The 26,550-nt window shown below is 34.1% G+C and overlaps 1 protein-coding gene across 1 annotated transcript in view; it reads right to left on the bottom strand.

Moving 5' to 3' along the window:
- The window catches only part of LOC100115934 (target of rapamycin complex subunit lst8), a 281,302-nt gene that overhangs the window by 115,287 nt on the left and 139,465 nt on the right, over positions 1-26,550 (bottom strand). Inside the window, exon 3 of the mRNA XM_031923991.2 lies at positions 25,131-25,192. Coding sequence (XP_031779851.1) covers positions 25,131-25,192 — 62 coding nt within the window. The remainder of the gene's footprint in view (positions 1-25,130; positions 25,193-26,550) is intronic.

Raw genomic sequence — 26,550 nt, 5'->3', positions numbered from 1 at the left:
GTCGCGCAAGCTCCGGTCACGCACACAGTTTTCACGCACGCTCCGGTAGCGTACGCCGTTTTTGCCCTTTCACCCGTTGCATTCAGCTCCGTTACGCAAGCTCCAGTCGCGAACTTCGTTTTCACGCTTTCACCCGTTGCATTCGGCTTTGTCGCGCAAGCTCTGGTCGTGTAAGCCGTTTTCGCGCTTTTACCAGTTCATTCGGCTCCGTCGCGCAAGATCCGATCCCGTAGGCCGTTCCGCGCTCGCACCCGTCTCGTTTGCCATTTTGGCGGTCGCTTACGCCGTTCTCGCGCTTTTTACCAACGCATTCTCCTCCGTCGCGCACGCTCCGTCTGTTTGGCAATCTGAAACGGATCTGTTATCAGCGCGTAAGAGAGTGCATAAGCATACCGATAATATTCGCAAGCACTAGAAATCTGATATAATCCATTTCTAAAAGGGAGATTGCGATAATATCTAATTGAAGCTCTTACAGAGCAAATTCAGACCGTTATTAAATATTTCATTGGTAGGTACAACATCAGAGAGTTCAACAATAACAAAATCAACGCGCGCAGCATGCGCGCTAAGCCAATTTCTAGTTACTGCTGTTTATCTTTGTTTAAAAAAAAAGAAGGTAGCATAACTTCTGATGTGCAAAAGCGTAAGACAGAAACATCATTAAGGTTAAAGAAACGTTAACTCGAAAGAGATTCAAAATGATCTATCCAGCAGGTAATATTGTTTATTTTTGAAATATAATATCTTTTAGTATAGAAACCAATTATAACCTCCGTGATATACTTTTCTTAATTTTCAGATTTTGAAATCAACGAGACATCTCTTTTCGCTTTTTCGAAGGAGCAAAAAAACATGATGGCGATACTTCTTCTGAAATTTTTGAGAAGGGAACGGGCTAGAATCGCTGCATTGGCTGAAACAGACCCATTTGAGCGGAGATCCCTTTTCAATGATGCCAGAAATTACGTTAATGACAGGCAAGACGAGACAGGAATGGTGATGGTAACAAGTATGTAATTTGCTTATTAACCTAGTTTAAAGCTAAGCGCTCTAAAATGACATTTTTTTTTTTTTAATTTCTTACGATAATAATTTTTAGCTGGACAACTTAAATGCTTGTGGAGGTATTTGAAGACGAGATACCTTAGCGTTAACGGGGTTTTACCGAGAACCATCATCAGTATGATATCAAGAAATCCTGCAGCAATTGCAAAATTGTAAAATAAACTGTAGGCGAGGCGCTATACTATTTCAAAAAATAAACGGAGAGCTTATGCAATTTTGCTGCTCTCAACAGACAAAAAATTGACTTATTTAAAAAAAACGACAAACTCATCTTGTTACAACCTTATACTATTTACCATTTATAGCCAGCATTCTTGACTTTCAGCTCGCGAGGCTGCACGGGCGGAAAAAGCTCAGATTCGGCGCTTAGTATTATTATTAAAAATCAGCTTGAGTATAACGCTGGAGGAAGAAGAAGTAGAAGCTTTTTGCACCGCATAAGAATAGGCGCGCTGATCATAGCATAAAAGTACGTACTGAAGCAGTACAATCTATACAAATCAGAGCGCTGCTAGTGGTACGGTAATATTGCTCGATACATGCGTCTGTGTGTGCATGTACGTGTGACTAGGATGTGCGCGAAGTGTATGTAAAGTATATTGTGATTTAATTTTTGAGGAGGGTTATGCGGAAGGCGCTTATGTTCTCGCCGGTGTGCGTTAATGCCTTTTTTTAGATCCGGCTTGGAGACCGATGACGGTTTGGCCAGCCTTGAGCTGTTTTTGTACCCGACAACAGAGATAAACGCTCGATTTCTTTCTTGATTGCGGGAACACGTTTTGTAGCGATGAATCGAAATTCCTTAAGATTGAGCGTGCTCCAGTTTGTACACGTCATGATAAGCGTTGATGCGGATGAAGGCATAGGGAAAGCAGCTTTCGAGCAAATCCATGGTGAGGAACGGAAACTTCTGGACGATCTGATCGAGCAGCAAGTAGACCGACTCACGATTGCAAGTAGCCTCCTTGTCGGCCTCCTGTCCAAGTCGGAGCAAGCTCGACGAGGCTAGCGCCAAGAACTCCTTCATCCTGTCCTCGATGTCGTTCTGGCCGCAGCTGGTGAATAGTGCGCCAAAGACATTAATTAATTAATTAAGTTGCACACCACAAACGAATTTAAACAAATAGTCCATTAAAATCGCGGCGAGCCAGCTTATAGGTTGTGCGTACACATAGCAGACGTTTCAGTTACGTAATAGAAACGTTTTCTATGAATCGTTCGCAAAAGTTTCTGAAACTTTATAAAGTTTTTTAAAAAATAGATGTGATTGCACACATAAATGAAATGCGCAATAAAATTTAATGAAAATTTTTCAATTCAAGTTTAAGTCGCTCTACATCAAAAAACGTATAGTAAATGATGAAATTTGTTATCGCCACACATTACTAACTATAATGTATAGTAATATAACATTTAGCTGTAGTTAACCCGTGCGGAAACTTCACGATGCCGTTATTCCCTGCGTCGACGCCAGATATGACCGAGGCCGCCGTGATGCAACAACGGGCAAAGGGCGACGATGCACGCAAGAGACCATTGCGTTACCGAGAAAGTGCCCTAGTAATCGTCCCCTGCGATGTAGGCTTATTATCAGAGAAAGGTATAAGGCATATGGCAGATACAACGACGCCGAAGCTTTCGCACGATATTCTCGTTGTTTTTTGATGTACGTGCCGTTCTTCTTTATTTTCCGTCAACTTTTTCTATTCTATGTAATAGAGCTTTGTTCTTATGGATATAACAATATAGCATTACGCAATTCTAATTAATTTTAAGTCAAATTACTAATAATATATTAAATAAAAAATACAAATAAATAAACTAAAATTACAAACTAGCCCGTATATGGAAAGTCCTAAGAATATTTTGATTGGATAATAAATATCAAGAGTCTATATATGCATTGCCGAGAGTATCGAGAAAGTTATAAACATTGTATTCTACTTTGATTTTCTACTTTTCGCCTTATGGAACCAAATTGATGCAACATTTTTTGCATTGGAATACGTGTAAGAATCGTCTAACTCACATGCGATATCTGTAACATCATGTTTATATTTTTAATCATTATTTTGTAGATATTTAACCATTTATGAATAATAAGCATCATTTACCTTGTACTATAGTCCAAATAGGTAAATTTTCAAATGCCTTTTTGGAAGATTGTCCTTTAAAAGTATATGTCTTAGACAATTTGTTTGTAATAATTTTCCTTAGTAGAGCCCGAATGATGCGATCACCATTGCTTCCTTCTATATTGTGAAGATACAATTTCTGTAAGTAAAAGTTATGATGTGTTAATAAAATGTGTTTCTATATGAAAATGATGAAGTATACAAAATATAAATTCAAACCACATTCGTTGCAAAATTAGCTTCAATTTTACAAATTCTAAAATTAAATGTAGAAAAGTCTATTTCACTTTTGAAAGGAAACATTAACGATATTTTGTCACATTCCGATGATAATGTAATAGAAAATTTACCTTTTTTATGTCATCCAATTAAATCTCTTATCTTGATTTTTGTTTCATTGTAAAACATTTTTCGACATAGACCTGCAGAAATAAAATATTTGAACAATGTTAATATATAATTCATTTTTAGTATATTATTACGATACTAGGGGCCCCGCTACGCTCTGGCTCTAATACAAGCCGTGTCGTGGCTACTCGAAGTCCGCTATCACGCCTATCCGTACCACAAGCAGTCACTGTGGGGTAGTGCCCAAGCAAACCGAGCTAGGGAGATAAGCAAGGTGCAATAATGGACTACTTAAATCACGGATAAACGCGCATAAGTGCGGACTTGGGCCATGCATTTCTATAAAAAATATTACAAAATTAATAATATTACCAGTCATGTACAGAAATCGTTCATCATTTTCATAATCAAGATTTTTCTCCTGTAAATTATCCCTTTTCTTATTGACGACCAGTTTATTGATATCTAGAAAAGATATGTATGATTTTAATTTATTTCAATCAATTTGCTTTATTATTTGTATGTAATCATTTAAATTTAAAGAAATAATACATTATAGTAAAACGTTAAATGAATTAGTACTGTTTGAAAATTATATTTTTAAATATGTAAAAGCAGAGCGCAGAAAAAGTGAATTACTGTTTAACCGATTCGATATAGTTCTCTAGTGAACATATTTTGCTTTTTCTGCTACGAAGTAAGTATATTTGAGATGTTTAAGGTGAAAATGCTTGTCTACTATCTATAAACTACTAGACAGTGTTAATCGCACACATGGGATTTCCTTATTATTGATCAATATTGTTGATTCAAACCGCAATGGCATATTGTACTTATTTTGTGTTTTAGATAAGTATCATAGAATTAATAGTTGTAAGTTAATATTAACATTAAAAGAATTGTTTCTTTGTGTTTGTCTTTGCTTTTCAGGATCTACACATTGACAGATATGCATAGAATACTTTAACAGTTTAACTACAGACTATCTACACTGGAGTACTCGATAAAAGATATTATTTTGATTGTATAATCAAATTTCATAAATTTTGGATTATTTCAAATTCAATACTAATTTGTCATATTTCTAGATAGATGTAATAACAAAAATATCGGTAAGCTAGTAAAGCTAGTATGCTATTACTGCAGATTAGTATAACTCCCTCATTGTTATAATTTTGAAAATCAGGATACAATATAAGTGCAATTAACAGATGTAACAAGTTGAAGGATGTAAGTTTCATTCAAGATAGCTGACAAATTAATTTTTTTCGTGGTTTTCTTGTGTATAATTGTATCTACTATTTTCTTCCATACGAATACTTTAATTTATACCAGAAAATCATACTAATTTTACAGTCAAGGGCCATGTTGCATCTGGATGAGATCTTTGCTACTAATACTTTCCAAAGCATCTTTATTATAAATAATGAAATAAATCTACAGAAGCTTAGATAATTATAATATCCCACTTCTAAAATATTTGTTTATTAATTCCAATTATCCCAGACAACTCTCTTGTTATGCGTTCAAATCTTTTACTGTCATTTTCTTTGGACAGTGTTAGTAGCAAAGATGCCATGTAAACTGGAAGCGTAACATGTTCTTTATCATTGCTTCTATCATGATTATAATATAAAATTATGCAATACAACAATACAAAAAAATTAGATATACTATCAATGAAGTACTCGTAAAGAACTTTAGGTATTATTATAGTAATCAGTCAGCTGAGTAGAAGTATATTCACATTTGTACCGACAGTATCAGAATCCTTGCAATTTTGATAAATTTCATGTTACGGTTACAGCTTTACTGAAATACCTGCCAGTGCACCACATAAAGAGTAACTGAAACCAAGAACAAATAAGCCATTCAATACTATAATTGGCATTTATTGCTTACTTAATAAACCTTTGTCGTTGCTTAATGTCCTCTGGCCATGTGCAGTCAAATCGAATTCCACACTTTGCATGTGTTTTTCTCCATTTTCATCGACTATCTTCGTTGAAAGTATGCCTGTAAATTATACAATATGCATTACTTGATATATACAATAATATACCATCTTTTTGAGTTTAGAAATTATAAAAATGTTATTGTTTATAAGAGGCATTACCAAAGTTGTTGTATAATTATAATCTACTAAAGATATAACTTTCTAAAGTGTACTTATTCGATAATTTTCATCCATTTCCAAACAAGTGGCCTGACTCGGTGATATTCTTAAAATTTCAAGTTTCTTATTAAGAGACATAGAGAAATAAAAAAAAATACTGACAGATTATGCATGAGAGAATAGAATGAAAAAAGATATATATAATTTTTTGTGTAAACTTAATAGTTTTTAAGAAAAAAATACATATAAAGTGGACTTTTTAAAATCTTGAGGTATTTTTAGTACAAAAACTATGAGGTTTACTGAAAAAATCATAAATACCTTTTTTTATATGATAATATGATAACAAGTTCTATTTTGAGTAGATAATTTGTGAGTGGATTGCATAAAGAGTCACTTAAAGAAAAAAGAAGATGAGTCATATACTATTTTCTATGTAGTGTTAGAAGCAAAGATGTGTCATTTAAGCTGTAAGTGTAACATGTTCTTTATCAATGCCAGTATCATGACTGTAATATCAAAGTATGCGATACAAGAGTTGAAAACACTTATACATACTATCAATGAAGTACTCGTAAAGAACATTGTTATTGCATTAGTCAATCAGGTGGGTATACGTATACTCACATTTGAACTGATACCATAGAATCCTTGCAATTCTGGTAAAACACATGTTACGATTACAGCTTATTGAAATATTTGTCAGTGCACCACATAAGGAGTCACTTGAACCAAGAACTAATTGAGCCATGTTCTATTGGCACCCATTGCTTACCAGATAAACCTCTATTGTTGCCTAATGTCCTCTGGCTATGTGCAGTCAACGCTGATTTCACACTTTCTGCTGGGTGTTGTGCATTCTGCTGATTGAAACTGGAAGTTGCCGCTGTAAATGATACAATGTACATTATTAATAATTTTGATAATACACTATATTTCAATAAACGATAAAAGCCTGTAAAATATATTATATTATCAAAATTATTAATAATGTACATTTCAATAGAAAAGAATATTTCAATAATATTCAAAGAATATTTCAATAAACGATAAAAGTCTGTAAAATATATTATAAGTATGGCTAGAATAGTAGCAAAGATCTCATGTAAACTGTAAGCATAACATGTTCTTTATCAATGCCAGTATCATGACTGTAATATCAATGTATGCAACAGAAGAGTTTAAGACACTTACACATACCATCAATGAAGTACTCGTAAAGAACTTATTATTATTATTGCATTAGTCAGTCAGCTGAGTATACATATAGTCAGATTTGTACTGGCCACATCAGAATGTTTGCAATTCTGATAAAAACCATGTTATGCTTACAGCTTGTTATATACGTATAACAGTCAGTGCACTACATAAAGTCATTTATAAGAAGAACCAATCGAGCCATATACTAGTGGCACGTATCGCTTACTTAATAAATGTTTTTAACCCATTTTTGCAACAAGAATTAATGATTAATAAACTCAATTATTAATATTAGAAACAAAAGTATTCTTTTAGGGCGCTTTTTCAGAATGTATAATTTAATAAACCCAAAAAAAAAGTTAACTTACGGTGTGTTGGTTTCGTTGGTGCTTCAGGAAATGAAGACAAAATTACTTTTGCTTTCTTTCTCTCGTCGTCCCCAGAATCATCGGAAGTTGATTGAAGTCTGTTGACTTTCTTAATCCTATTTTTTTGGCAGGCGGTACAATTCGTTCGTTATCTTCTGCAGCAGATGGACACGAATGTTCTGATGGATGTTTCAGATGCCTTTTATACCGTAAGCTTTGATTTTGCGTAGAAGCATACTCTTCTTCTACGTCAGAGGTCTTTTTAGGTATCTCAATTTTTTCAAAGGCTTCTTCATAAGTATCTAAAGAAAACATTATTTAATGTCGTTAACGATGAAGCATTTCGCAAAAAATAGGGGTTCAAATAATGAAAATTGCCAACAAACATGCCGCTTACCTGCTTCTGAGAAAATCCTACTGATCTCATAATCAGCCCAATTATCAAGTGAGGGTCTGCAAGTTGCTATAGCCTTTATAATTTTTGCGGGATCTGTAAATGGCGGCCACTTTGTGAATTGCGTATCTCCTTTCTTGAACATGCAACATGCTGGAATTATTTCGGCTGTGCCGTCAGTAGCAAATTCGGCCACTACAAACTTCTTCGAGCTAGCCATTATCAGGCTATCAGAATGACTTCGGCCGTCCCGTCAGCTTATCGTGTATTATTCGACGTTGATGTGTGAATGTGCCGAGTGCGCGCACGCGTGCATGTTTCGACCTGCCGGTCAGCCGGTGGTGAGATGACTGTACCGCGGAAATAGCTTGACTTCAACGCGACTGTGAAAGGAAAATACGAGCGCACGATCCACCTTCCATTGTCTCGAACAGCAGTACGTTTATTATTATATTGTATTCATTTGTGTAGTCCTCTGCAATTTGCCTACAAAATATCGCTACAGCTCGGTTATACGTGTATAACTATACCTATACCTCAGAGTCAACAAGAAATCATCGACAGATGGCACTTTCTGCAGTATTTACCTACCGTATACAGCAACTGCGCGCAGTAGTTAGGCTCGAGGCTTTTGTTACATCTATAAGTACTTATACGACTTCTCGTCCGCACAGACACGAATCACGATTCTGAACAGCTTTGGACGAAGCATGGGTGATAAGGTAGACCCTCGGTCGAAATAGAAGTAACCTTTTCTCACAGCAGTCTGAGCGTGTGGCACAGCGTATGTATATATATATATATATATATATATATATATATATATAAAATTAACTTTGTACAACTCTTCACAGACATAATCACGTATAAATGTATTTTCTTTTCCGATATGTTGTGTGCCATAGATTAATTGACGACAGCATTAACGACGAGGCTGCAATGTAATATGTAAACAGTAAATCACCGAAAACTCAGGAGAATCCTCAGAGTAGTGCCGCGGCGTGTTGCTCGAACGCGGCGACGTCGAGCTTCTGGCCAACAACAACTCGTCGTCCGCGTCAACCTCGGTCACATGTACATACGATCTGTGTCTGAAATTCTACTACTTAACGCTCATTTCCGTATAGCTTTCGTGGTGAATACGGCTATCGACAACAGTAGATACTCTGCTTCAACGACGACGTCAAGCGTACCCATGGCAACTTACACGTTTTCAGATAAGTCAGAGTCCACCTCCGAGACACACTCCAGCAGAGAAATAAAGTAAATAGCCGCTACAAATAATCATTTTTGTTCAGTCGCGTTTGCTAGTAAATATCGTGGCTAGCCTTTTCATTCTTACTGGCCGGCAGCACCTAGATATAAATAATCCGACCCCCTTATATTTGCCTACACCTATAAAAAAGGTACGAGCGTGCAGCAAAACAGATAGCGGCGCAGTGTGCTGAGTGTGCAATAGAGCACCGCCAGTAGTGCATGTATGCTATTCCCTGAAATTTTACTCTTTTTGATGTAAAAACATCTAATTCGGCGGTACGCGGGTAAAAATTCGCTTGGCGCAAAGCTAAATAATTTATAGCTTTCTCACAGCACTACTATTATGCGCTGGGCGAAACAGCCCCCCTCTCTCCCGTGAGTCTAGAGTGAGCCTGTAACCCTATACTCTCTTCTTTTCGCGCCTATACCATACTACTATATACGAGTACCCTCTCTGCGCGGCGCGCTGCTCTACGAATATATAATATATTGATATACTCTCTTCACTTCTGTCCTCACCGATATCTTTACACACGCTGACCGCGCCACTTCACTTGCGTATATATACGTGTGCTCGCTTTCTTTCTGTAAGTATAAGTATAACGCGCAGCTAATACGATACACTATATGCATATACTATACGAGCACCGTTTACGCGCTGTGCTCTACAAGTATAGTTATATACTATAATATAGTTGTGTATATAGTCACAGACGCAGACAATTATTGTTTATAGATTTTATTATATATGAAATGCATGAAAACGAGCTCACTCAAAAACTCGTTGAATTATTCTAGACCCAAAAGAGCAGCGTTAGACTAACAAGTGCTTCTCATTTCTTTATACGCAATATATATTTACCGAAAATTACACCTATAAAAGATTATACGATTATTTATTGAAAAACAGATGTGAGTTGAAAGCATATATATTTATATCATTTTAACAAACCATCTGTGCAAATATCGGTATGATTTTGTCGGTTAACTATACGTAGTATCAGCTGACTGATGCGGTAATCAAAAAATAAGGTGAATCAAGCTTCTTTCAATATCGAAAGCAATATGAAAACAAAACAATAAGTACTCTGTATTCAGTTTTATTTGATTTTTTCACATTTAGTAAAATAAGTTGAAAAAAAATGTATATACAGTGGATCATTTATTTATAAAATAATTTCGAACAAAGTTAACAATACTAATATTGACACATTTTAAATTGTAATACAAGTGCAAATTATATAGTATTTTAATAATTTGATTAAATAGTCTGAAGATTGAAATAAAACGCAAAAGTTTTTATAATTTATTATGAATCAGAATAAGAAAAGTTAAAATGAAGAAAAAAATTTGTTAATTCAATAAACTTTCTAATAATAAATTTTAATGGCACCCTTTTACGCTATCGCCGAGAATTTACCTTTTATAAGACTACGCAAAAATAAAGCATAAAGAACATTAGACATAAGGTTTTTGGGGTCGCTGAACACGAATCTGATATCAGAATTGTAAAATACATTATTTAAACAATTCTCTTTAACTAATTATTGCTAAAAATGTTTAAACTCACATCCCTTACGTTCCACGAGTTTCAATACGTCGGCACATCGTAGGAAGGTAAGCGAAGGCGAGGGTTATATCTAAAACTGAAACCCTTTAATTCATATACCCCATACACCGCGAGTTTCAATCGTCGGCACATCGAAGAGAGGCGAGCAAAGGCGAGGGTTTCATCTAAATCAGAAACACCCAAACCTCGCTACCACACGAACCGCAATTAGCAATACATTGGCACATCGGAGGAAGGCGAGCGAGAGCGAGGAAACAAGCTGCAAAACAAGAATTCTTAAATGCAGCTACCCCACGCGCCGACACTTTTGATGAAAGAGTTTATTATGAAAAAAATTCGTCGGCACATCGGAGGAAGGCGAGCAAGAGCGAGCAACAATTTGAAAACCAGAATGCTTAAACCCTACTCGCAGTGTGTTTAATAATGAAATACGTTGGCACATCGAAGGAAGGCAAGCAAATCTAAAACGAAAATTTTTCGAAATTGCTGTTTAGCCGGAGCCGCACAGCGGCTTATACTGCGCGAACTGTATGTACAGAGTATAACATACAGTCGGTGTACCTAGCTACCTTCGATTACAGCGGGGGCTCATCTTTCTCTCGTAGACGTCGCTGCGGGCACGGCAAGCCAGGGTACTTCGGCCACGTGATTCTTGAAGCTCTCGTCGAGGTCGATCACGTTCTGGACGTTGCTCCAGAGCATCACGTGGATCACCTCGAACCCCTTTTTGCAGTCGTCGGCACCGACGGCGGCGTTGTTCGCTCTGTTGCTGCTGCTGTTGACGCTGTTGTAAAGGTCGACGAGGTGCCCGGTGAAGTCGTCGCAGCTCGCCCAGGGGTCGATGAAGTTGAAGTAGAGTCTGAGGACTTCGCAGGTCGCATTACCTCGCTCGTCGGCAAATTGTCCTTGACGGCCTGGCCGCAGCACAGCAGGTGCTTGCCCAGGCGCTGCTGCTGAGGCTTTTGTGTGACTTATCCGATCTATTGTTCATATACACATTTAATTAATGGATTCGTCTGATGAAGATATGTTCGATTGTGACGATAAGTAAGCAGACTTATCAGAAAGAAAAGGTTTTTTATTTTAATTAACGTTAGTAGCTTGCTAATTTAATGTATCTACACTAATATGCAATTTTGTTTTTTAATTTCCAGAATTGGAAAGAAATGACAGTCTCTTTCTTCAGAATGCTCAAGGGTGGGAGTATAACGATGAAGGTAAAACATTTGTACTATTTATTATTGTTTTTGCTTTGTGAGGTTAAGGATCTTCAAACTTATTATTATAGTTATATGTCGTTTATACGTTGTATATACGAGAAAATTAGCTATACAGTAGAGTGCATATGCGTATAGCGATCGAACGCGAAAATGAATAGTCCATGAAAGACTGAATGTGCTCAAGTAGAATCGCTCTAACATGATACTGTTAGTTTTATTTTTTAATGTACGAATATTGTAATGTTTCAGAGATCAGTCCCGCAGACAATGTGCCCAGGCAATCTGGCGATTGTGCCCACCACTGGATGAAAGGATGAAAAACATTTCGAATTTCTTCCTCACGGTTGAAAATGCTGTGCGCAGGTTTGAGAGATGCTTTAATTTCATCATTCACATATTAATCAAACATTTAAAACTCAGAAATGAGTCAATTAAAAAATAATAAAAACCAGATTTTTTGTAGCACTGTTCTTTAATTCTTATAAACGTAAGTAACATATGTTTATAGCTAAGACATAGCATAAATTGTTACTTAATTTAGTATCGCTACCGTTTAACAAATAAATTGCAAAAAAAAAATTAAACAAAATCATTCTGATATTACAATATCTGATTCGCAATCAGCGCTATATAAAAAGATTAATTTTTTAATTGATGTGTAGATATGCTACTATTTAACTAGATAGTACATTATTTCTTACTAACTCTCCAAAAATCTTCAATGCAGTAAACTTCTGGAATCAAAATTTTATAAAATTGAATTTTGCAATAATTTATTTAAATAAAGTTGTTTAAATAATCGATTTTACAATTATGACATCAGAATCGTGCTCACCGACCCCCCAAAAACCTTATAGGCGATATAGTTTCGTTATTAAATCGTGAAAAATGTTAATTTTGCAATAATTTATTTAAAAAACATTGTTGAAATAATCGATTTCACAATTCTGCCATCTGAACCGTACTCAACGACCCCAAAACCTTTAAGTCTAATGTTATTTATTGGAACTATACATTTAGTTGGAATGTACCAATGAATTGGCTGCGATTTTTTTCTCGCACGCGTCGCATTTTTCTTTCTCGCGCGTATACATATACATAGACAGCGTTATTTTAAAAACTAAATATCTTTATTTACTATATCTTTTATATTCACTTTTTTTAATAATCATCTATTTCCATGTTTCACATCTGCCAGGCGTCCCGTACCGGCTAACCTTTTTTTTTGTTTCAAATATGAGAAATTGTATGAATACCAAAACTATACACTAATTTTTATGCTTTTGTACTTTTCAGATGGACGAACACAATAATGTCAACAATAAAAAAAAAACGTTTTACCAGGGAATACTCAGAAAGACAAATACGTCGTCGAGTACAGCAAGAATTTCAACATTCGTTGTTAGAAGTAGAGTCAACACTTTTAATACCTTCAGGCATTTCAACGGAAAGTAGTAGAATAATTGATGAACCACAACTAAATGCAGAAACAAATATATTAAATACAAAATATAATATATGTCAAGTTAAGAAAAATGAAATATGTTCGAAGAAAAATGTATTACAGGAAAAACAAAATGAGAATATCTTAATTGCGATTGAAGAAGAGATAAACGAACAAGAAGGCAAAGTTTGTATTGTTGACAACGAAGGAAGAAATTGTTCTAATACTGAATTTGAAATTTTCGGCGTATATGATTCACCAATACGAAAGTAGGTATAGCGATGACGAATCAGACTTTAACGAAGATTGTGAAGAAAATATTGATGATACATATAATAAAAATAGCTTTGCAAAGAGTGACAATATAGACAATTTTATAAAAAATAGCCATGTTTTTAGAAGAACTAATGAAGGAAAATTAAACGATGTGCAAGTATTAACAAAGGCAATTTCTAATTCGTTCAACAATGTTTTAGCATCTTGGGCTGTTAAAAGTAATATAAATCATTCTTCACTTTCGAAACTACTTCACGATATTAGAACGGATATACCGATTCTTTCACTACCGCTAGATCCAAGGACTTTACTGAAAACACCAAAGCTTACAACAATACATGAACTTGAAAATGGGCAATACTGTCACTTTGGTTTGAAGACATGCGTGGAAAAAATAATTAATAAGCGTTTAATGTCAAGCACAGAAAAGAGCAATACTATTATTGATTTAATTGTAAACACAGATGGAGCACCGTTAGGAAAAAGCTCTGAACAAAATTTATGGCCAATATTATGTTCGGAAAGGTTTGATAGGCAAGTATACATTATTGGTGTTTATTGTGGCGATTTCAAACCACATGATCCAAATGAATTTTTAAAGTTTTTTGTTGAAGACTCAATTGAATTAACTCATATTGGAATGCCCATACCAGATATTATATACACAGTAAATATATATGCTTTAATATGCGACGCTCCTGCAAAAGCGTATGTACTATGCGTGAAATACCACAGTGGATACAGCAGCTGCACCAAGTGCGATATAGAGGGTAATATGTACAAATGTATATGTTTTCCAGGTCCGGTGGGAATATTAAGAACTGATACAAATTTTAAACAATACAAGTACATGAATGGCTATCAAAAGGGCGAAACCGTATTAAATGATATTCCTAGATTTGGATTAGTTACTAATGTACCTCTAGATCCTATGCATTTAGTGTATTTAGGTTGTACGCGGAAGCTATTATTTATTTGGATGGGTTCGACTCTGACACCATACAAATTACCTTATATTTCTATAAAAGGTATTTCTGATTATTTAGTATCATTGAAAGATTCTATTTCATATGAGTTTGCTCGAAAACCAAGAGCTTTGAAGTACATAAAGCTATTTAAAGCAACAGAGTTTCGTCAATTTATTTTATACACTGGAGTTATTGTTTTAAAAAATTTTGTAGCTACAGATGTTTATGTAAATGTTTATTTTATATAATTATTTTTAATCGAAGTCTGAAGTCGGGTTGATATTTCAATGGTTCTTCAATCTATTATTTATGAATCGGCGATGTAACAATAAATGATTTACATGCTTTTTCAAATTTTAATAAATTTAAATTTCAATGTAAATAACAATTATAATATTTTTTCAGCTGGTAATAAATTAGATATCCAACTTGAAGGTCTTCCGCGTATACTATCCAATAAAAATGTTAGTTACGTTCCAAATGTAAGAGCAGGGTCCTCAGCAACAAAAGAAAACAAAGTTTTTCCGAGTCGAGGAAAAATGTCGAACGAAGTTTCAGTGCGACATGTTGAGAAATTGGACGGAACGAACTTTATTACGTGGAAGTTTGAAATGTTGGCTCTGTTCCGAGCAGCGCGAGTGCACGAGGTAGTGAGTGGCGCAGATGTGCTGGCTGAAAACGCTACTGCGGCGGCGAAAAACGCGTGAGAGGAGAAGGACGCGAGTGCGAAAGTGCTAATCTCCACAACACTCGAAAGATCACAGAAGATCTCGTTGATCACGCGTGAAACCGCAAAAGATATGTGGGACTCGCTGTGCAGTCAGTATGAACAGAAGTCGTCGTCCAGTAAGCTGCTCTTGCTGAAGAAGTTTCTGGCCTACACGATGGAATCAGGAGACACTGTGGTTCAGTATGTGTCGAAAATCAAAAAGCTGGCACTGCAATTAAAGAACGTCGGCAGGGAGATGCCCGATGCCATCGTCATGGCGAAGATTCTCTCCGGATTACCGTCGAGCTATAGCGGATTCCAATCATCGTGGGACAATGTCGACGAAGAGAAACAAACGATCGGCAGGCTGACAGAGCGGCTCGTGAACGAGGAAGCAAGACATGCAAAAAGTGACGATGCAGCGGAGGTGTTATCGGCGATTAAAAACGGTGGTGCAAAAGGAAAAACGCGCGGAGCACCGGGCTCTAAGTCGAAACCGAAAAAGGACCTAAAAGACATAAAATGTTACAAATGCGGTGAAAAAGGGCATTTCGCACGGGTTTGTCCAAAGAAGAAGCAGAGTCGGGGTGAAGGAGATGGCGGGACTCCGAAGTACGTGTTAATGTCGTCGGTCGACGAGTGTGCAGTGGCAGCGCGGGAGAACCGCGTCGTTATCTTGCCAAATTAGGCGAAAAAGCTGCTGGAGGTCGATAAACACGAGGCCTGGCTGGCCGACAGCGGAGCGTCGCGATACATCTCTTACCGCCGCGAGCGGTTTCAAACTCTCCGCACAGGCGTCGGTGGCACTGTTGTGCTTGGCAACGACCGTGAGTGTGCGATAAAAGGAGAGGGGGCGATCATTCTCGAAGCGTACGTTGACGGTGAATGGAACAGCGTTCAACTAGAGGGCGTTCTTTACGTACCGGATTTCAAGAAAAATCTCGATGGGAGTTTGTACGAAAAAAGGATGCTTTATCGGAATCAACAATGAGTTGCTGACAGTGTCGTGCAAAAACGAAGTACCGAGTGTAGAAGTCGAAGTGAACGTGTCGTCGGTCGACCTGAAAATCTGGCATGAGCGTCTAGGACATGTGGCCGCTCGCGCTTTGCAAGACATGGTGAAGAACGGTCTGGTCGATGGAGTGAAGCTGAAAAATACTGACAAATTTTTTTGTGAGTCATGTCAGTTTGGAAAGGCTCATCGATTGCCGTTTAGTGAAAACTCGAGTGCACGAGCAACCGAACCCGGTGAATTTGTACACTCGGACGTATGCGGCCCAATTCAAGTAACATCTCAGGGAGGTGCGAATTACTACGTGACGTTTATCGACGATGCTTCCGGTTTTTGTACTGTCTATTTTGTCAAAAACAAGAACGAAGTTTTCGAGATACGAGATTCAAGGCATACGATCAACTAGTCGAGAACAAATTCGGGAAGAAGCTACGAACGATACGCTCGGACAACGGAGGAGAATATAAAAATAAGAATAGTGTGTTAAACTTTATTTCGGAACCATCACCTTAGAGTCCACTGGTCTAAGAGATAAATCAACAATGAATCGCTCAAAGAAGATGAGTTTTATGATAGAATGGTAAGTATTGTCATTATCTCTCTCGAAGAGCTATTTTCATATTAAAATTTTTTTCTTCTGTTATATCCTTTTTAAGTTAAAAGCTCTAAATTTGAAGCAGAATTAAATTAATTAATGTTTGTTTTAATCAATGATTTTGCATGTGTATACGTGCGTAATAGTAACGATTATTTATCTATTTTAGAAACTTTACTTGAGTAGAAAAGGTGGTAAAGACGGCCATGAGAATTTGCGTGGCATGTTAAGCGAGGTGTTAACGAATAAATTGGCTCAGCAATTTAATTTTGCCGGACGTAGAGGAAAATATTCATTCCAAGATTTAGACAAAATTTATCAGATGGTTTCTGGTGTGTATATTCGTTACTGAAATATACGCTATTAAGTAATGTGTATAGTTTAACAGAAAATTCTTTTCTATTTTTTTCAGATATAGCAGTCGAATCGGATCCTAAATACACCTATAAGGATGCAAAAACAACAATCGAAGCTTACTTAAAGCAATCTACGAAAAGGATAAAAGATTCCTTGGCAAAGCTCAACAAAGAAAGGTAATAATAAATGTAACACAAATTTGTTATATTTGAGTCAAATATAATGTAATTATATTTGAAACAATATATTATATAGTATATATTATATAGTATATATTATATAGTAATTTTTATGCTGAGATGAAATTTTGAAAAATTTAATTTTTTTCTTGGTTTATCCATTTTACACGCTTATCGGATATTATTATTTTATTATTATTGTTATTTTATTTTATATTATTTAGTCAAAGAAATAAATGAAAGAAAGAAATTTTTTGTGGCGACGGGAATCAAACCTGGACCTCTGGCATGGGAGTCGAGCGCGCTGACCATTTACCTAAACATAACTGTTATGTACCGAATTTCAGATCTTGATATATTAATCACCTTTACTTGTAAGTTAACATTAATAATAATTTAACGGAAATCAATAAATAATACCAACGAATAATATATTATGACTTGATAATATCAGATAAACGAAAAATAATAGATTTTGAACTCTAATTACCGCATAAACTAACTTTCATAAAGACACATAACCTCAAATTCTGACACCCGGAGGAAGTTTCAAAATGATTTTTACTATAGAATATAGCAATCTTTAATACACGTCTAACATTTTTTATGACCGAGGATGTTAAAAAAAAAATAAACTTATAAGAAAATATCTCATAGAGCGAGTATGTCCCGCCATTACTTATAGTAATTTTTATTCAAGTTATTTTAATCTTTATTGTATCATTTTTCTCAGTGTAAACATTCTAAATTTAAAATATTATGTGATAAGAAGTTTTCTAATGGTTGCAATAGAGCAAACGTTGTATTATCTGACAATATCACTTATCCTTAACATTAAAAAGAATCAGTGATATCAGAAATACTGACGAAAGTAAACACTTTTAAAATAATATTAGACAATATAATAATACAATTGCCTTTGCGAATATTGGAGCTAGATTTGACGCTCTTTTTGGGAAAGGCCCTTAAGTTATTCGATTAAGTGGTCAAATTTTCCACAATATTTATACCTTACCTCCAGACGAAAACGAAGCCAATAGATATGGGCAACTATACATCATTGATAATGAAAACGTCTCGCAATCACGATTACAAACTAATGTGTCATGTTCTTTATTGCTTTTTAAGAAATTACATTTTTTTCGACAAGTAAACATGTATGCTAAATCATACAAAATGATGCACAAAGTCAAAATGGAAGAACAAAATCGTTTAAAAAACAACAACGTTAAGTTTAATAGTAAAAAAATTATAATGTATTTTACACGCAATTCTATTATGATAAACGTAGATATAAAGCAGGTAAATGTGATAAAGTAACTGTGGTATTTGTAGGTGCAAATAGTCAACCACATAAAGATCGAGATGTATGTATATATTCAAAACACAGAAAACCTAATAATATACCGTACATTAGTAAACATGTCATATCCACTTATGTATCCTAATGAAAAATAAAAAACACAATATTTCAATGCTACAATTTTATTGTTATAAATTTAGCATTAAAAACGATTTTAATCCTTACGTAAATTTAGGAAAATCAACTCAACAATACATTGTTGATGCTTGGATAAAAGTTGAAGGTTCACGATTATTTTTTTTTTAAATAAAAATCAACACCAACTAAGGACAGATTTATACAAAGGTGTCATGGACAGCTTAAAAAATAAAAGTAACGATGATAACGTAAAAATTGGAAAAATGGTTATATTACCTTCAACATTTTCAGGAAGTCCACAATAGTTACAACAAAACTTTTCAGATTTAATGACAAAAGTTCAAAAGTATGGTAAACCAGATCTTTTTATTACTATGACATGTGACCCAAAATGGAAGGAAATTGAACAAAATTTGAGAAAAAATGAATCAACTATAGATAGACCTGTTTTAGTAGCAAAAGTTTTTAATGCAAATTTAATGAATTATTAAATAAAATGAAGCATATTTTTACAGTCCATTGTTAACTAAAGAAATAGGTGAAAATATTTCACTGAAACATATCAATTCTATTTTAACAAGTCACGGGTATACACTGACTAATTTCAATTCACTTAAATTTAGTGAGAATGTTAAGGAAACCAATTAGAAAGAATTTTATGCAAGAAATGAAATTGAAAATGATTCATTATACAATATAAGCTCTTTAACGAATAAACAAAGTGAAATTTTGTAAGTAGTAAATAAATAAAGTAATAAATAGTGCAATTAATACAGCTAATCAAGTGGAGTATTTCTTTATTGATGGACCTAGAGGTAGTGGAAAAAGCTACTTAGTAAATACAATTATTACTCATTTTACATGTCATTTTTAAATTACCATTAAATATAAATGAAGATTCAACGTGCAACATTACTCCCAATTCAATCCTCGCTTTAAAAAATGATGGCCTTTGTTGTGAAGCATTTAATACGTGATTCTGATTGGTTGTTGGTTGGTTGCCTAGCCAACGTGATCAGAATCGCGCTTTAAATTCATAACCCTCAAAACAGTCATAACTCATAACCCTGGTAGAAATGTTTGAGGTGTTTAAAATGAAATGTGGAAACCTTGATAACAGATAAAATATATGTAATATAACTAGCAAGAAATTTTAGTAAAACTTAATCATTACCAAGAGTGTGTAGTATTACAACATGTGTATTGAAAAGTGGCACCCTAACCCCATTTGAAGTAGTAATAAAGTGTGTGAATATTATTTAGTTTTTTTTTTAAATGTCAGTGAGAAGTTCAATTAAAAGAATAAAGAGTTTGAAGATATACTGTGTCTCTGTGCCCAAAGTCGCCCTCGGTGAGGTTTGAGAGGTGAATTTAAAGAAAAGTTCAGAATCCGAGTCAGTAAGTTTAAGTCTATCATTATACAATGCTCTTTGAATTGTAAAAAGGCTTACTAGACAACTAAAATATGGCACTGCCACTTCCTATGTTACCTAGAAATATGTAACCTAGATGATTCTGATTTAACTGTTTTCGTTCATATTTTCACATCCAGGCTCATGCGAATTTTTTAATTGAGCATGTCAAATTTTACTTATAGCCAGTTACGCAGATACTACTATCTCTAGCACATTGTATTTCTGGTTTCTAGCATATTTTTACATGGAGAAAGTGATAAATGTTTTGGCTTTTTGTCAAGGTATTAGGTAATTAGAATTTTGACTTTTAATAGTTGTGAGAGATTTTCAGACCGATACCTGTTTTTCCATTTTTGCATTTATTCTCGTTCAAAAACTAACAGGTCTAGAGAGCTCATTTTTTGCATATAGATTTCTTTTGTGATTGTGGAAAGATATTTAAAGTTGAATCAACGTTAACTGAAATACTTTTGTGTTTGACTACAACACCCATGATAATTATTTAGTCGTATAGCATGAGTTTGCATTCACATCAGTGTCGGAGTCGAAATCAGAAGTATTTCAGTTAACGTTGATTCAACTTTAAATATCTTTCCACAATCACAAAAGAAATCTATATGCAAAAAATGAGCTCTCTAGACCTGTTAGTTTTTGAATTAGAAAAAACAGGTATCGATCTCAAAATCTCTCACAACTGTTAAAAGTCAAAATTCTAATTAATGCCTTGACAAAAAAGCTAAAATACTCATCACTTTCTTCATGTAAAAAGACACTGGAAACCAGAAATACAATGTGCTAGAGATGGTAGTTTTTGTGTAACTGTCTACAAGCAAAATTTGATACGCTAAATTAAAAAATTCATATGGACCTCGATGTGAAAATATAAATGAAAACAGTTAAATCATAATCATGTAGGTTACATGTTTTCTAGGTAGAATAGTAAGTATCTGTGTAAAATTTCAGATGTATAGCTTTTTTATAATGCAAATAAATGGCATTTTAATGATAGACAAACCCACTGACTCTTATATTGAACTTTTCTTCAAATTCACTATTCAAACCAATGATGACGACATTGAGCATTATTAATATATTTATTAAAAAATAGTTTTGAGGGATTTAGTAACATGTGACATGCTTATAAAATATTAGCAGACGTTAGTATGCCGCCCAACACTTATGGTAGATTTTCTACCACTGTTATTAGACAGAGATAGAATCAAGAGCGCGCGAAGCGCGCCTTCATTCCTAGTATATAGATAAAATCTGGAAAATTTAGAAGTCATAATTTGGGATGAAATAACAATGACATCAAAACTTGCTTTTCAGGCAGTGGATAAATTATTCAAAGATTTATGTAATAATGACATTGAATTTGGTGGAAAAGTAATAATTATATCAGGTGACTTCTAACAAACACTACCTGTTGTTAAACATGGGAATAGAACAAAAATTATTGAAAATTATGTATAGAGTAAATTCCAAATAATGACTTTAAAAGATAAAATGAGAGTTAGAAATTGTGATATAGAGTTTAGTAGCAATGGCTATTAAAAATTGGAAATGGAAAATATCCCAACAAATTTGAAATGGACAATAATATAACTTTACTTCTAACGGAATTATTATTAACCAGTGATATAATTATGGAAATTTATGGAGATTACTTTGATAATAATAATGCCAATAAACTTCGCGAAAGAGTAATTTTAGTGACAAAAAACAATGATGTACTAAAAATTTATAATAATATTTTAAATAAGATGCAAGGCGATGTAAGAAAATATCTAAGTGTAGATTCATGCGAAGATGATAATAAAGAGATGTTACAAATAGAGTTTTTAAATTTACTTACGCCAAATGGCCTACCGCCTCATAAGTTACGCTTAAAAGTAGGTGCAGTAATGATTATGCTAAACAATTTAAATGTATATAATGGACTTTGTAATGATACTCGATTAATAGTAAGGAAAATGATGCAATTCTGTATACAGGCAGAAATAATTAGCAGTAAACAATTCGGTAAAGTGTTTTAATACCACGGATTGATTTGACTTATTTAAAACAAGAAATTCCTTTTGACATGACAAGACGACAATTTTCAGTACGATTAGGATATGTCATGACAATCAACAAATCACAAGGCCAAACATTTAACAAAGTTGGTGTATATTTACCAAATCCAGTTCTTAGTCATGGTCAATTATATCTAACATTATCCAGGGTAACGTTGAAAAACATTTAACAATTTTACTTTCAAAAAATTCAAGTTTCGAGGATAAAATTAAAAATAATGATGATTCAAATAAGATATAAACAAAAAATAATCATGAATATATCATGAAATATTAAATTGATAATAAACTAAGAAAATATGTCAGTTATTGAGAAACGATGTGAATGGATTCACTGCTCACATATACCTAAAGTATACTTTAATATAATAGTAGAAGTAGATATATATAAATTAATAAAAAACGAATAAATCATTTACTATTTTAGATATATATGGGCAACATGTAAACAGTGCGCTTTGAATTATTATAAATAATAATAAACAAATAAAATATCTCATATTTTAGATATATATGGGCAACATGTGAATAATGCGCTATGAATTATAAATAATAATAAAATAATAAAATATGTCAGTTGCTGAGAAAAGATGTGAATGGCACACAGGTACATTAAGCACTTTGATATAATAGTAGATGTCAACATCGACTGGTATTGGGTATACAGGGTGGGCCATTTTAATCAAACCAGTCTAATAACTCCTAAATTAAGCCATGTACAGAAAAATTGTTCAGATGAAAGTTGTCCAGGATCATGGGGGACATCTTTTTGTGCAATAGTTTTGACCTTGAACTCACATTACAAGGTCATTTGAAGGTCAAATTTTTTTTAAAATAGGAACCCCTTTTTTTGATAGCAGATTCTGAAAGAACAGGAAAATTTACGTCCGAAACGATATTTCAAAATTTTTTTCATGACCTTCATAAGATCATTTCAAGGTCAAATTTTAAGAAATACTGTAATTGCTATTTAATCGCATTTTCTGATAGAATAATCGTAGTTAATGTACTTTTATGATGAATATTCAAACCCAATGTGACAATGACCATGAAAACATTTACCTTGAAAAAAAAATAATTCCCTAATTTCAGCGCTACCCAGGAACAACGACGTGGACGTATTAGGATTATGTTCCCTTTGGGGTGCTTTTTTAACGTGAGTCCCCTTGCCTCTCACTGGGGTGCTTGTTTACTGTGAGTCCCCTTGCCTCTCACTAGGATGCTTGTTTAACATTCGTTAACAAATTTTCAGTGGTCAAAAGTAAATTTTGAAGTAAACATGATAATTTTAAATATCTGAGTTCTTAATGGGAGCGGGAAATGGAACGTTAAAAATCAATGTTGTCAATGTATTCACGGTCGAAGCAGAGTCAAGTAAAAGTTTAACGTTTCAAAAGCGTAAAAATGGTTAAACAATAAAGGTAGGATGTTAAAAAATACATTATTTAAGATAAAATATTAAACAGCATTTTGCTTTTGTAATATTAAAAAAAATTTTAATAATTGTATTTGCCAAAGTGCATCACTTCCAGTTTAGATGCTTTTTTTTAAGTTGAATTTCTTTAATCTAATATGAATTGTAACGATTGTTCTCACGCTGTCTTCAATTTAAATCACAATGTCTTAACGTAAGAAAATAAGAAGTTGCAAATTTGATTTAAAAATTATACAGTTTGAAAATTCCTCCTTTTTTTGTTGTCACTTTCTTATTTTGGTTTAGTTTCAATTTCAATAAAGATTGAATGTAAATAAAATAGTTTTTCTTATTATAAACAAAATTTTCAACATGGGCGATTATCAATCCAATGAAATTCTTGATATGATAATGCTCTTAGGCGAAACCCAAAACAATGCCAGAGCCGTGATGCGACTCTACGCTGAACGCTTTCCTCTAAGAAGGCGTCCTACTCACGACACATTACTCAGATTACTTCGAAGAGCTCGTGATGGACATCTTCGTCGTCAACGCAGACACCACGAATACAACGAAAATGATCCTAATGTTATAGCCGCCTTAGCAGCTAATCATCTCAATCCACAAATTAGTAGTCAACAAATTGAAAGAGAAATCGGTATACCACGAAGAACAGCATTGAGAATTCTCAATAATCTCCACTATCACGATTACCACATGAGATTAGTTCATGAGCTGAGGCCACGGCATTTTCTAATGGGTATTAACTTTTGCCAGTGGGCTTTAGGAGTTTTACAAAATGATCCAGATTTTTTCAGATTTGTTATGTTTTCTGACGAGACTATATTTCGCAGTGATGGTCAATTAAATAGGCACAATAGTCACTACTGGTCACCTGTAAATCCCCACTGGTACAGGGCTATTGACCATCAAAACCGATGGAGTTTAATGGTGTGGTGTGGGATCATTAATGGTTACCTGATTGGGCCATATTTTTTCTGGTCAAAATGTTAACCAGAATTGCTATTTGGCATTGCTCAGAGATCCTTTTAGAGGATGTTGACTTTCGGGCGTTTCGGACGTAAATTTCCTGTTCTTTCCGAATCTGCCATTTAAAAAAAAATTTGACCTTCAAATGACCTTGAAATTTGAGTTCAAGGTCAAAACTAATTGCACAAAAAGATGTCCCCCTTGATCCTGGACAACTTTCATCTGAACAATTTTTCTGTTCATGGCTTAATTTAGGAGTTATTAGACTAGTTTGATTAAAATGGCCCACCCTGTAGCAGGCAGGCAGAATCACAGTATGGTGTCTCTTATAATTAATCGAAGTAGTTGACATAACTAATTTTTTTGTCAAATACTTCATTTAGTTTTAATGATAAAGAGATTTTCAAATTTTTCTACTTGCGTCACCTTCAGGTTTTTACAAAATTTGAATTTTCTGCATCGATCTCCTCATTTGTTACAACCTTCTTTGGTAAATCTACTCATGCTTACATTGCAAATGTAATTTTTAAATTTTGCGAAAAAATGATGTCATATAATAAACTGTGAGGAGAAATTTACCGTAAGTCCCAAATTCGTGCTGAACAATCTTCACCGCCAGTAAACATCCATTTTCCATCTTCCTAAAAAGAAGAAATATTACTAATTTTTTTAATATACCGTAATTAAAATAACTTATAAAGTGCAGACGTATTATACCAGTTTGCAGCAAAATATGGCTTATTCTAAATCACGTATAAGAAACCTGGCAAGGGGAGATCACGCTTTGCTTGGATTTTGATCAAAATCGGTGAATGGCCTTTAATATTTTAAAATAGAAGCCCTTTAAAGGATTCTGTCTAATGGGCTTTTTAACAAGACTTACGTAATTTGTCTCAGTTGGTTCGAAATGCCCCATGTATATTTTAATTGTTAGTTGAAAAAAAATCAAATTTTAATCAGCAATTGAATAAAATTCAATTAACGATTAAATTTTAATTGTCAAATGAAAAAATTTTAAGTAACGATTAAATTTGAATCGTCAATTTGAAAAATTTTAATTAACGTTTAAATTTTAATTACCAATTGAAAAAATTTTATTTAACGATTAAATTTTAATTGCCAATTAGAAAAACTTGAATTAACGATTTTAAGTGCATAACAACCCTGCATAATAATTTCGCACATAATTTATCAGTAAATTATTGTGCACAAGATATGAGTTAATTTATTATGCACATAACGTAAATTCAAAATTGTCAATATTCAAATTATACACATTACATTGTGCACGTGCTTAAATATACTTGTAGTTATTGTGCACAATTCGAATTTCCGAGTGCTATGTACTCAGAACATAAGTCCGGAAGATTGAAAACGCTTGGGTTTTTCGTGTCCAAATTTTTCACTTTTTCCAGCTCAGTTATAGCAGCACTTAACACATGCTGATTACCGCACAAAGACCTTTACCGATGACGATGGTCGAAAAAAAAAAATTTTTTGAAGCTTAGCGAAAGGATGGACAAGAATTGAAGCGTTTTTCTATTTTTGACGAAGGCTGGAAAATATTCTCCAACGATGACTGTAAGGTATGAACGCGACAAGCTATGTTTATCTCTTTTTATTGCGAGGCTGCAAACTTGTCGCTGCGCTTATAGATGCAAGTTTTATGCATCGTAGCAGAGATTACCGGCATTCTAGCCTAAACGTCCGGTTCCGCCGAGACTGTATACCTGCACTCCCCTATAATAATTTTTATTACGGTCTTAAGAGATATTCAAAAAGTTTATTTATTTAAAAATTGGTATAAACAATTATTTTTACTGACATCATATAGTTTATATGACAAAAAAATTCATCGATATTTTCCATACAAACTATATACAGAACATTTTTTTAATTAAGATTTTCACAGTATGAATTTTATTTTTTACGTGTTCAATCTTGTTAAGATAATTCACTCGGTCAAAAGAATAGTTTTGGAACTCAGAATTCTTAAATA

The sequence above is a fragment of the Nasonia vitripennis genome (genome assembly GCF_009193385.2).
Source record: "Nasonia vitripennis strain AsymCx chromosome 2 unlocalized genomic scaffold, Nvit_psr_1.1 chr2_random0004, whole genome shotgun sequence".
NCBI classification, from domain to species: domain Eukaryota; kingdom Metazoa; phylum Arthropoda; class Insecta; order Hymenoptera; family Pteromalidae; genus Nasonia; species Nasonia vitripennis.
This window is presented reverse-complemented; position numbering and strand designations above follow the sequence as displayed.